At 47.6% G+C, this 12,405-nt stretch overlaps 2 protein-coding genes and 1 long non-coding RNA gene across 3 annotated transcripts; 2 read left to right on the top strand and 1 right to left on the bottom strand.

Moving 5' to 3' along the window:
- The first annotated feature begins 2,875 nt into the window (after positions 1-2,875).
- Positions 2,876-3,596, top strand: LOC117840548 (Bowman-Birk type trypsin inhibitor). The gene is made up of 2 exons (XM_034721067.2): positions 2,876-3,044; positions 3,123-3,596. Exons 1-2 carry the CDS (start codon positions 2,975-2,977, stop codon positions 3,392-3,394), a joined length of 342 nt encoding a protein of 113 aa, XP_034576958.1. The 5' UTR covers positions 2,876-2,974; the 3' UTR covers positions 3,395-3,596.
- A 385-nt stretch (positions 3,597-3,981) lies between these two features.
- LOC117835042 (Bowman-Birk type trypsin inhibitor) lies at positions 3,982-4,419 on the top strand. The gene is made up of 2 exons (XM_034714394.2): positions 3,982-4,054; positions 4,142-4,419. The coding sequence occupies exons 1-2, from the start codon at positions 3,982-3,984 to the stop codon at positions 4,417-4,419; spliced, it is 351 nt and encodes a 116-aa protein (XP_034570285.1).
- A 1,615-nt stretch (positions 4,420-6,034) lies between these two features.
- On the bottom strand, positions 6,035-9,576 carry LOC117835043 (uncharacterized). Its single transcript, XR_004635921.2, has 4 exons — positions 8,818-9,576; positions 7,969-8,538; positions 6,972-7,219; positions 6,035-6,725 (listed from the first exon to the last, which is right to left on the bottom strand). It is a non-coding gene; the product is annotated as an uncharacterized lncRNA (long non-coding RNA).
- Positions 9,577-12,405: the final 2,829 nt, after the last annotated feature.

The raw sequence follows: 12,405 nt of genomic DNA, 5'->3' as shown, positions 1-12,405 counted from the left end.
ACAGCTTTGTATATATAGTCAAGTATAATGCGCCCTATGCAATAACGCATAAGGTGAGCTCTCGTCATGAACTTACAATGTTTATGCATTATTGTAATACGGGTCACATATATAACATGGCCTTATTGAACCATAATGCAGAGTACAATAATTACGAGGAGGCAGAGTATAATGTGTCCTCCTCGTATTGCCGTTCTTGTGGCACGGCTCGAGTAATCAAGTCAATGGATGTAATAGTGGCGAGAGGAGTATGGTGGTGACGTGATTGAACTGTTTCAAACGCGTGATCCAAGTTCATGATGGGTAGTTCAGCTACAAGGTGGCGACGACGCTCTGCTCTGGCAGCATTTCTTACTCGACGTCGATTCCTTTAAGCTTTGGTTTCCTCTCCCTCCACATTGGCGGTGAGCTCCTCCTGCGAAACGTCGTCAGGATGACGTTCACATCGCGGATTTCTTTCTGATTTATCTTCATCCTCACCACCTTGTACAGCAACGATGGTGAGGAGTTCCTACTCTAGAGAATAGCTACCCGAACTTGACGTGATGACCTCTGTGGAGCCGTCTTATTCGTAGATAGGCGACAGAGGGATACCCTCCTGGTATGGGAGGGTGTCAAAGTAGGCGACAAGGTGTGACTCGTCGTCCTTGGCAAGAGCAGGTGGCTTTATGTTGGGCTAGTAGACAAATCTGCATTGTGGAGTAGATGTAATCACCGGGCTTTGTTGTGGACCTGATAAAGGAGTCTCCTCGTCCGTATCCGAGTAGTAATCGAGGTCCTCGATCTCATTCGAGTAGGATTGTGATCTGGACAGGGTAGCTTGGTAAGCAGCACCCGAGTTTTGGAGTCCGAACGAGAATCGACTTGTATTGTAGACTGATTCGCACGCTGGCTTAAGCGCCAGCTCGTGGGAACCAATCCGACTAGTGGAAGAAGTCGAGTTGTACTCGGACTCGGCCCTCGAGCAACGAAATAGGTCAAAAATTTCGTTGAATTTTTCGACGAAATCCTCCAAAGCTTGGCGATGAAGGTTGATATCGTACTGCTTCTCCTCCGGGGCGATGTGGCGGTGGTAGTTTCCAGCACCGTCCACAACGCAAACCCAAGAGCCGAAGATGAATGTCGCGCCTGCTTCGAACGCGACGGTGGGCTTGATGATGACTTGAGCCATCGAGTTCGTTAGTGGATTCTTAGCGAGATCCCCTACCTAGCGTGCTAGCTATCAGTGTTTAGACCCAGCAACCTACTGAGGGGGTACCTGAGGTAGTGTTTTATACGTGGGGCTTGCCGAGATCAGGAACTCAAAGGTGATCTCGAATACACGATTTAGATAGGTTCGAGCCGCTTATGTCGCGTAATACCCTACGTCCTGTGTGTTGGTTCAATTGTATTGATTGAACTTGTTTGGAGGGGGTCCTTGCCTCGCCTTATATTACCGGGAGCAGGGTTACAGGTCGGTTGTTTATAGGAATACTAGTCGGACTCGACTAGGGAGTCCTACTCTAATTGCTACGAGTAGTTTTCTAATCCTCGACTAGTTCTTGTCCTCCACGTAGATCACGCCGTCTTGCACCGTAGTCTTCATGTCTGACACGTCTCGGTGTACAACGCCGTATTTAGGACTGTCCAAACCTTCTGGTGGGCCCATAGATGTATGGACGACAGTGGTTTGCCTGCTCATCCAATCAAGTATGTGTTGTGTCTGGTGATTGAGCTGCAATCAAAGCACAGAACATGTCTTAAGGAAGAGTTCATGTTGTGTTTCAAATAAGTTATGGTTGTTTCACACAACATTTACGCGAGATCTGAATTTCATGCAGCGGCCAGGGATAGCAAATTTATATTTTATATGTATTCTGTACTCAGCTTTCTAAATTATAGATATTGATGGTCCAAAATGTATATATTAATCTGATTTGATTGCTTATTGTACTACCTCCTGAATGATTTGTTTTTCTGGATGTTCTAGAAATAACTCAAGATATTATGTAGATGTCAATATATTAATGAGCTCTATCTTTAGAATTTTATATTAAAATACTGTGATTTCGTGGTGAATTTCTACTGTTATCTTATTTATTTGTATTTGATTGCTGAAATGGTATGGCGCGCATCGCTGAATGTTCCAGTGGCGTTTAATTCGGCTGCTAGGCTTCGCCGCTGCAGAGTTTTTTGAGACGAGGATGAAAAATGTTTCCAAAAAAAGAGACGAGGATGAGACAAACTGGCGAAGGAGCAAGCCGAGCGCCCGAGCGGTGAGCCGGCCTGAAGCGTTCCGTGTCTTTGGGCCGAGTGGAGTTGCGCTGGCCCGTGTGTGGTGGCGCGTGCAGTTTGACGGGCCTCGCTGGGTGGGAATCGTGGGATTGGGTTTTCCGGGTTTTGCACGCGCATGGATTGTGAGTGAGAGTACTGCCAGGCTCCAGCAGACCTCATGTCTGTCTTTAGGCGCAGACGACCATGTTGGTCTTGCAGTCTTGCTCGCGTGTGTCATAGCTAGGGAATACTCACTGCTAAAATTTAGCACATGTTTAATAATAATTAGAAGTATTAAATATATGCTAATTACAAAATTAATTGCACAGACGGAATCTAATTCGCGAGACGAATCTATTAAGCCTAATTAGTCTATAATTTGACAATGTGGTGCTACAGTAACCACTTGCTAATGATGGATTAATTAGGTTTAATAGATTCGTCTCGCAAATTAGACTCCATCTACGCAATTAGTTTTATAATTAGTTCATATTTAATCCTCCTAATTAGCATCTGAACATCCGATGTGACATTACTAAAGTTTAGCACCTCCTATCCAAACACCCCTTAATTGTCGTTTTGCTCTCTTTTCCAGTGGGCAGCCACTGGATCACACGCCTGTGACGGGCACCCCCTCCTACAAGTAACCTCTTACGTTCCATCCCATCTATAGAGAGTCGTCGTCGCTGCCGCCAGCCGGTTCTTGCGAGGAGAAACCAACATGAGGCCCAAGATGCTGCTCGTCACGCTGGCCGTCGTCGCCGTCCTCGCAGCTCTGCCACTCGGCAAAGGTGAGTTTCCTCCTCGGTCAGAATCACTTGTTAACACGCATCAGTCTCGGCTCATCAACTGTTTTGGTTGCCACGCAGGGCACGGCGGAGAGGAGGGAGGAGGAGCAGCGCCCGGCAACGACGCGAACGCGCGCGCCTGGCCGTGCTGCGACACCTGCGGCGTGTGCACCAGGTCGCTCCCGCCGATCTGTTCGTGCCGGGACCTGTCGCCGGGCGGGTGCCACCCGGCGTGCAGGAACTGCCTCCAGTCCACCACCGGCGGCGTCCGCGGAGCGCCCCTCTTCCAGTGCACGGACTTCATCACCAACTTCTGCAAGCGCCGCTGCACGCCTGCAGCAGCTGGTGCATAGTACTTGGGCGGTCGGCTGAATACTTCATCAAGATGCAGAGACCAGAGAGGAAATAAAAGTGGTGATTGCTCATCGTTTCTTACTGTAAACTGTGTTTCTGGAATTATGGGCTGTGGTATGCTCAAAGCTATGTGCTGAAATGATTTAATGTAACATTTGGTCAGGCAGCCTATTTGCAATGTTTGAAGCGTGCCATTACAATTCTTACTCTTAGATGTCGTTATTTTCGTTATACCCGAGAAATGCCTCAGCGGGGAGATAGTCCTTGGGGAGGAAAAAAGGTCTATCCGTCGATGGATAAGGAACGATGATGCGGTCCATCGTTCCGTATTGCTTGCTCTTGCTCGTGCCAACTGTTAGACGTGTCATACGTCCTCTTCGAAGCACCCACTTTTTTACTATTTGTCATTTTGCTCCCTTCTCATCATTTTCTCTGTGCGCAAGCAAGCGGGGCAACACACAGCTGTGACGGCCTGACGGGCATCCCTCCTGTTGTCCTGCAAGATGGCCTGACGATAGCAGGGAAATCCAGGCAACAGACTCGCCACACTGGCTGTTCCTGTTCGTTCTTGCAAGGAGAAACAAACATGAGTAGGCCTCAGGTGTTGCTCGTCGCACTGGCTGTTCTCGCCGTCCTCGCAACTCTGCCACTCCGCAAAGGTGAGAGAACTCCTCCCCCAATTTTTCAGAACCACTTGTTATTAGCTGGGAGACGCACGGTTACTTCGGCTCAACTGGTTGCCGCAGGAAGCGAGGAGGAGGAAGGAGGCGCGGCGTTCGCCATGGACACAAACGCGAGGGCGTGGCCGTGCTGCGACAAGTGCGGCCTGTGCCTCCTGATGTACCCGCCGCAGTGCAATTGCATGGACTTCTCGGAGCGCGGGTGCCACCCGGCGTGCAGGAAATGCGTCAGGTACACTGCCGACGGCAGCAGCATCAGCCAGGAACCGCCCGTCTACCGGTACGCCGACTTGCTCACCAACTTCTGCCAGCGCCGCTGCACGCCTGCGACTGTTGTTGCATAACTTGGGGGTGTGGTGATCTGAATGCCGGCAAATGCTGATTATCTAGCTTGCCTTCTCTTTCGGCTTCAGAGAAGAAATCAGTGTTGCCGCTCGATGCTTTTCTCACCAGTTATCACTGTGTTTATTATGGAATAAAAGGGCTATGCTATGCCCAAAGCTAGCTCCGTGATCAGCTATGTGCTGAACAGCTGAGATAATGTAATAGAAACTTGGCTAGACCGGGATGTGACTATTCACTACTGCATTGTCTAAAAGCTACGATCAAAGCCATCGATAAAACGTGCACTAGCCACTAGAGCAGATAGAGCCCAGATGTTTTGCGCCGGCCAAGATCCAACATCGCGCTTCCTCCTTGATCTTACCGAGTATTTGTTCCAGACATTGGAACTTGCGGCTGTAACCCTACTCTATCAATGAAATAGGCACACTCTCGTGCCCTTTTCCTTAAAAAAAAAAGACATTGGAACTTGCGTTGGAAAACTCTAGCATCGTGTTCTTTCCAAACTTCCCAAGATACTAGGATGATAAGAGATCGTAATCCCTTCAGTGGGGCTCCGCTCATCGATCCTATTTGTGCCCACCATTGGTCAACAGTTTGGAATTGAGACCAATCCCCTCTAGCAGGTACGTGTGCAGCTGTCCACTCAAATATTTTATCCCAGACTCGTATAGTATATCGGCATTGCGTAAGGAGATGTAGCAGTGTTTCGTCGTGCGAGTGACAGAGCATGCAAAGCTTTTGGTTGGGCCAACCTCTTAGTCGGTCCGCTATCCATAGCCGATTTTGATAGACCAGCCACGAGAAAAATTTACACTTTGGGCGGTGCCCAAGTTCTCCAGATGAGGCGCTCCATGTTAGAGGGTGTCGAAGATTGGAACTGCGCCATATATGCCGAAGCAGTTGTGTACTCGCCGTGCTTGGTCAAATTCCAGGTTATGGAGTTTGGCGTTACTTAGTTTAATTGAATGATCTTGTTCGAGCCCAGAGTAAAGTGAATTCTGATAGGTATGAAATGATAGCCACGTTAATGTCTGATATCCACATGTCGTTTGTTAATGCGTCCTTGACCATTCTTTTCTTTCTTTTCGATATTTCGTACACCGCCAGCACAATATTTTTCAGTGCCTCCCCCTTAGCCAAGCTGACTCCCATAATTTAGCCTTCTCCCCGTCTTCTAACATGATGGTCGTTACTGAAGCGAACAGAGTTTTGTCTCTCTCATTACACGGTGTTGGTATGCCGACCCATGGTTTGCGCGGCTCTTTCCATTCGGGCCATAGCCAGCGTAGTCTTAGGGCTCTTGCGAACTTCTTTAGATGTAGAATTCCTAGGCCACCCAATTTAGTTGGCTTGCATGGTGTGTGCCATGCAACCTTGCACTTCCCTCCCGCGATCTGGTATGTGCCAGTCCAAAGGAAACGCTTTCGTCGTCTGTCAATTTCTTCTAGTATTGACGCTGGAGCATTCAGGGCGGAGAGGTAGTAAATCAGCTGTGAAGAAAGGACTGCTCTGACTAGTGTTCTCCTACCTGCTAGGATGAGCAGCTTGCCAGCCCAGTTGGCTAACCTTGCACTCGCTTTGTCGGAGAGTGTCTGGAAGTAAACTTTTTCAGTCTGCCCAGAGAGAGAGGTAGGCCCATGTATTTGACCGGAAATGATGTTCTAGCTGCCGGGAAGGGAGCTAGGATCGAATCTAGGTCGATTCCATTACAACGGATGGGAGCCACCGTGCTTTTCTGAATGTTAGTGCTTAGGCCTGTGATGCAGCCAAATTTGTCCAGCAGGTCTGTGATGTTTCGCACGTCTGTTGCCGTCAGGTTTATGAAAATTGTTGCGTATAAAGATAGGCGTAGCCGAGCACTTTTGCCTCTAGTTTTGATAGAGTCCTGTTTTCAGTCGCAAGGTGCGGTAATTTTTGCAGAGGGTCGATTGCTAGGATGAAAAGAAGTGGTGATAGCGGATCCCCTTGTTGGAGACCTCTGCCATGCTGGATGTCCTCTCCCGGCATGCCATTCATGAGGACCTTGGATGTGGCAGTGGTTAGTAAAGTTGTGACCCAGCTTCTCCATCTCGGCGGGAATCCTCGGCGTTGCAGTAGGTCTAGCAAGTAGTCCCAACGCACAGAGTCGAAAACCTTGGAAATGTCTAGCTTCAGCATTAGAGAGTGGCATCAGTTTCAACACTGATCACGGATTCGATTTCATACCGGCGATGATTTTCATTCAGATCTCACCGTCCCAGAGCTCCTCAATTGTTTTGTACATACCCTGAGGGTGCACGAAGGAATCGTTTCTGATTTGCTTAACCTGTTCACCATGAAGAAGACATATTTCAGTTGCAGTTCTATCAATTCTCAATTTCTCATATAAAATCAGTAAGCAAAGCAGCCATATACTTATGTGTTAGTTATGGCGTTCTATTAAACTGAAGTACTTCTATGTTACAAACCTTATATATGCAGACTTGCACATATCCAAATTTTACTGACGAAAAGTAGAGTAAAAAAAATGCATTTTATGCACCTCAGCTAAACAACTGAAAAGGGGCTTTACCTGTTCAATTTCAGAAAACTTGGCACACAGTTCCTCAGGAATAGACCAACCAAACAGGTCGATGTTCTCCTTCAACCTTGACTCATTGGCACTTTTAGGAAGCACGCTCTGACCCTGTTGGATCCCCCACCGTAGAGCAACTTCCACCGTAGAGCAACTTGCGCTGGAGTCTTCCCCAAGCTCTCGGCTATTGATGTCACCACCGGGTTATTTGCAACGACTTTCATCCTGCCCAGCGGCGCATACGCCTGAAGAAAGAACATGAGCACGGTGCCCAGAATCTTTACATGCCAAGTATAAAGCTTCAAATCATGTTCTCAAACAAATTTTGGGCTTGCACGATGCCATCACTCTGGACTGCAGGTAGGTTGGCAGAGGATGACCGCCTTTTGCGTAAATTTAGCGTAGATGAGTGAAGTTGACACCATGCATGGTTATGCTGCCACGGTGGTGACCATAGTTCATAGATCCAGTAGGTGGGAGCACCTTAAAGCGAACTAAGTATGGCTCATCAATTGGTTAGGTTACGTCGTTGTGGTGAAATCTACCTACCCTTGTGATCGATTGATATTGTCCGGAAAAAAGAATAGGTATATATATATAAAGAATAAAATTATCCATAAACAAAATGGATGGTTTAAAAATGTTTATCAATAGTGCTCGTGTATGCCTACTAGACCTTTTTAAAGGAAGTGAGAATTAATAATTAGGTAGATAAAGACGGGATATTAATTTTGTTACTAGTGGTTGGCGCCCATGCGTGCGTATGACTACACTATTTTACATTTGATTTGTTTCGTAGAGAATATTAGAATGGATAGTAGATTGATGGAAGCATACTGGATAAGCGAAGAATGACACGTACAATATATAAACATTGTTCCTAATAATTTGAGACTACTAAGCTTGACAATTGACAATAGTTGAGTACGGGTAGGTACATATATTTTCCAAAATCAATAAGTTCGAGTCTGAACTTGCATAATTGAATGATTACCTGGAAGTTACACGCTGCAAGCATTGACTTATCTGGTACTATCAGTAGAAAATCTGCACAGAGACTTACACTACCTAGTACAACCTTCAATCTGAAAGGAAAATTCAAAAGTTAGGAAAAGAACATTCAGATTATTGACACATGGAAAAAGAGCCAGCATGAACGGGGATAAAACAGAAGGCACTTTTTCTTCTTGATATAAGAAAAGAGCCTTGTTTCCGGACTATATAACATCACCACAAATCAAATATTAGCTGGGTAATTAAACAAAGTACCATTGCTACAACGGTACAACCCAACGTATGTAATAATCTTAAACGAAGATGTAACATGTGCAGTATGCATCAGAATGTGAACAATTCTTGCGTTCTAAACATGGGGAACAGGGAGGCTAACTCAAAGAATAGAAAAAGCAAGGTATGAATAAGCAATTGATATATCAGCACCAAAGTTTCATTTGAGGGAAAAGAAAACAGATGTTCAAACAATTTTGTCCAGGTCTTCTCCAAACTCAGCAATAGGAAGCCATATGCTTGCCACCTAGCTCAATGCGGCACATAGCATCGAACCCTGCAAATTCGACAGAGATTCAGGAAAAAAAATAGTTTACATGATCCTGAACCAGTGAACCTAGCTGATTATGCGGTAATTGTTTTGTGATATGTTGGACATAAACTAAAAATGTAACAAAAAACATTCATGATTAACTGGACGAACCATTGGTTAGAAACTGCATTACTAAATTACTAAAGCTATGTAGTTGTTCTGGGACGATTCAATCCACGTATGATGTTTTGTACATCAATAGCAAACTTAACACCAAGGGATCAAGGTTAACTGATCACACACCATTGATGGCTGATTGATCGTTGTTGCTGCGGCAATTCGATGTATTTAGATTTCAGGAACATCCTTGATGGCCTCTTTGGCAACGAGGCCTCATGTGCAGCTAGATGCCGGGGCAGGCAGCCCAAGGATACTTGTGGACTACTTCACGGGTGGCAATTGCTGCAGCTGACGATTCCGCATTCTGGCATGTAGTTTTATCTACAAATGAACAATCTCTTCACATAAATAAAATTGACCAAGTAAAGATATACACGTAAGTAGTGGACAACCCAAATTTCCTACACCTAAAGCTTGAGCACCCATATCAGCACGGACACCGAGCAGCCAATCCAGCTGCTGCTCAGGCTCATTCTATTCTAGGAAATCAAAATAAATAATTGGAATAGAATCAATCTGAATCCACAACAAGCAGTGGGCCGGCGAGCTCGGCCACCCTGGCCACTAGATTAGCCGAGGATCCCCTCCCGTGGGCAATCCGCCGAAGGGAGCCGCCGCCGCCGCCGTCGTCGATCTTGCTGACTGAGGAAGACTAGGGAAAGAACATAGGTGCACGAGAAGATGAGAAATGAATGCGGCAATGCGGCCGTGTGCATGTGTGAGAGCGAGAGGGAGATGAGGAAGACGGCGATCTGCAAGGCGAAGCGGCCGAATGGACGTGGGAGCGCGAGAGGTAGACGGGGAAGGCGGCGCTCTGCCGGGCGAAGCAGGCGAGGGGTCTCGAGCCTTCGGAACGGAGATATTTTCCGCACGCCGTATTCCGGTTTGACGCGTGGACCAAATACAACGTGCGGAAGCATCAGCCAGTGGCGAGCGCCATAGATACATCATCGAACGGGGAAAAAAATTTCTGCTAACGTGTCCACCGCGATTGATCCTGGACCTCACCTCGTTTGTTATATTCTAATTTGCATCCTTGTCATCTGTTCCATCTGGTCTTTCGACGTCGGGCCGGGTGTCTCGACGCGTCTCTGTGTCAAACCTAAAGGCCAAGGCACCCTGGAATGATGCACTTCGGCTTCGAAATGTTGCGGTACGCATACAGAGCATAATCCCTCTTGCTCCATCAGTTGGCAGTTGGCACCGAATCCATACTATGGCTGTGAGCCTGTGTGACAGCCACAGCGCTTGCACCTGCACGCGCTGGGGGATTGAACAAGTTGCATTGGCACCCAAGAGAAAACAACAACCTGATGGGTGATGATTATTTGATGGAAGCCACATCAGCAACTTGAGTGTCGGCTAGTAGACGTCCGTGCATGACCCAACGGCCTGGATAGTCACCCCGGCCGGCGGATCAACGAGCGCGGCACGTGATCTGATGCATGGTTCCTAGCTAGGAGCAGCTGCGAGCTGGTCGTTCTCGCTCGGCGGCACAACGACGGCCAGCTCTTGGCAGTTGCATTTTTAAGGACGAGGAGTTTCTGACAGCTTCCAAGGAGCTGTTCCCGGAGGACCACGGGTCGATGGGGCACGGCTGGTCTGAGCCAACCCATGTTAGGTCGTAAGGTCGTTTGTAATTGTGTTGTAATGAATGAAAATCTAGCCGTGTGGAATGTGCGAGGACTAAACCGCCGTGCGAGACGCAGTGCGATTCGGGAACTCGCTAGGTCGGAGAATGTTTCATTGCTTTATTTACAAGAGACTAAGCTAGATGTTGTAACTAGGGATCTGGTTTTGGATATGTTAGGGATGGATTTTGACTACTTTGCTCTGCCTGCGGCTCATACTTGTGGTGGGATCCTAGTCGTTTGGAATACAAATATCTAGTCGATATCCTCCCCAGTTTTTGGCTCTCACTCGATTTCGGTGAAGGTCGCTATGCTGAGCTCTCCTATCCAGCATTGGTGGCTCACCACGGTCTATGGTCCGTAGGAGGACGCACACAAGGTCGCTTTCCTGCAAGAGCTCAGATCTACGCATCTATGGATGGACCCTAGGCTCTTTGTGAGGATTTTAACCTTATCTACTAGGCCACTGATAAAAATAATGGTCGCTTCTCTAGAAGGATGATGTGTCGCTTTCGGAGATTTCTCAATGATCTTGAGCTCGTGGAGCTTCACCTTCATGGTCGACTTTTCACCTGGAGCAATGAACGGTCGCATCCCTAGAACACATAGACAGGATGTTCGTCTCAACTGAATGGGAGGGATTATTCCCACATTGCTTCCTGCAGGCGCTTGCGACACGGTGCTCTGATCATGCATCGTTGCTCCTTCAGTTCGATGACGGGTTTCATCCAAAGCGCCATTTTAGTTTCCAGGCCGTCTGCCCTAATTTGATGGTTATCTAGAGGTTGTGCAAGATGTGTGGCATGGCCCGTGCCCGGTCGCTGACCCACTGCGCACCATTGACTTTCTGCTTCGTGAGACGGCAAAGCATCTGAAGCGATGGAGTGCTAAGATAGTCGGTAGCATTCAAACTCAGATTCAGGTTGCTAAGCAGGTTATCTTCTGCCTCGAGTTGGCGCAGGACCATCGGTCGCTTTCAACAGCTGAGCAAGCGCTCCGCTGCTTTCTGAAGATTAGATTCCTGGGCCTGATCTCGCTTGAGCGTACCATAGCGAGGCAACGCTCCAGTATGCAATGGCTACATGAAGGTGATGTGAACACGAAGTTCTTTCACTTGCACACGAACCAGCGGTGGAGGAAGAGCTTCATCCCATCTCTGGAGGTTGATGGGATGACGGTCGTGGTTGAGGACGACAAGGCGGAGGCAGCATTTAACTACTACGATGTGATCGTCGGGACCAGCCATGAGATAGGCTGTGCCATTGACTTCAAAGCTTTAGGTCTACCATCTTTGGGCCTCTCCTTGTTGGGGCGCCCCTTCACCTAAGCCAAGGTGTGGGAGGTGATTAAGGAACTACCTCTCGACAAGGCCCCAGGTCTGGATGGCTTCACTGGTTGGTTCTATAGGTCGGCTTGGTCGATTATTAAAGGGGATGTTGTTAGGGCTTTCGATGCCCTATCTTCATTGGACTGCAAAAATTTTCATCACCTGAACGATGCTTTGTTAACTTTGTTGTCCAAGAAGGAAGATCCTAAAAGCCTTAGAGATTATAGACCAATCAGTCTCATCCATAGCTTCAGGAAGATCTTCTCTAAGGCACTGGCTAACCGCTTCGCGCTCTATTTGCACGAGCTTATTTCACAAAATCAGAGTGCTTTCATTCAGGGTCACCAAATACATGACAACTTCATGTATGTCTTGGGGACGGTGAAGGCGCTAGTGTCAATGTTGATCCTGAGGGTCATGTTCAAGATTGATCTCGCCAAGGCATGTGACTCGGTCAACTGGGTCTTCCTTCCTGAACTGCTCTCTGCGGTTGGCTGCCCAAGGACTTGGACTAACTGGATCTCGACATTACTCTCCACGGCGAGTACCAAGATTCTACTTAATGGTGTGCCATGAAGAAGGATCTGCTATGGTCGTGGGCTTAGGCAGGGAGATCCCCTCTCACCTATGCTTTTCATGCTCCTCATGGAGTGTTTTAATGCCATGCTCAAGTTGGCGGATGGTAGGGGGCTACTCTAGCCACTACATCCAGTAGCTATCAAGCAACGAGCTTCTCTCTACGCTGACGATGTG

Source organism: Setaria viridis, chromosome 9, assembly GCF_005286985.2.
Source record: "Setaria viridis chromosome 9, Setaria_viridis_v4.0, whole genome shotgun sequence".
Taxonomy (NCBI): domain Eukaryota; kingdom Viridiplantae; phylum Streptophyta; class Magnoliopsida; order Poales; family Poaceae; genus Setaria; species Setaria viridis.
Note: the sequence above shows the minus strand (reverse complement) of the source record. Positions and strands in the feature narration are given on the sequence as shown.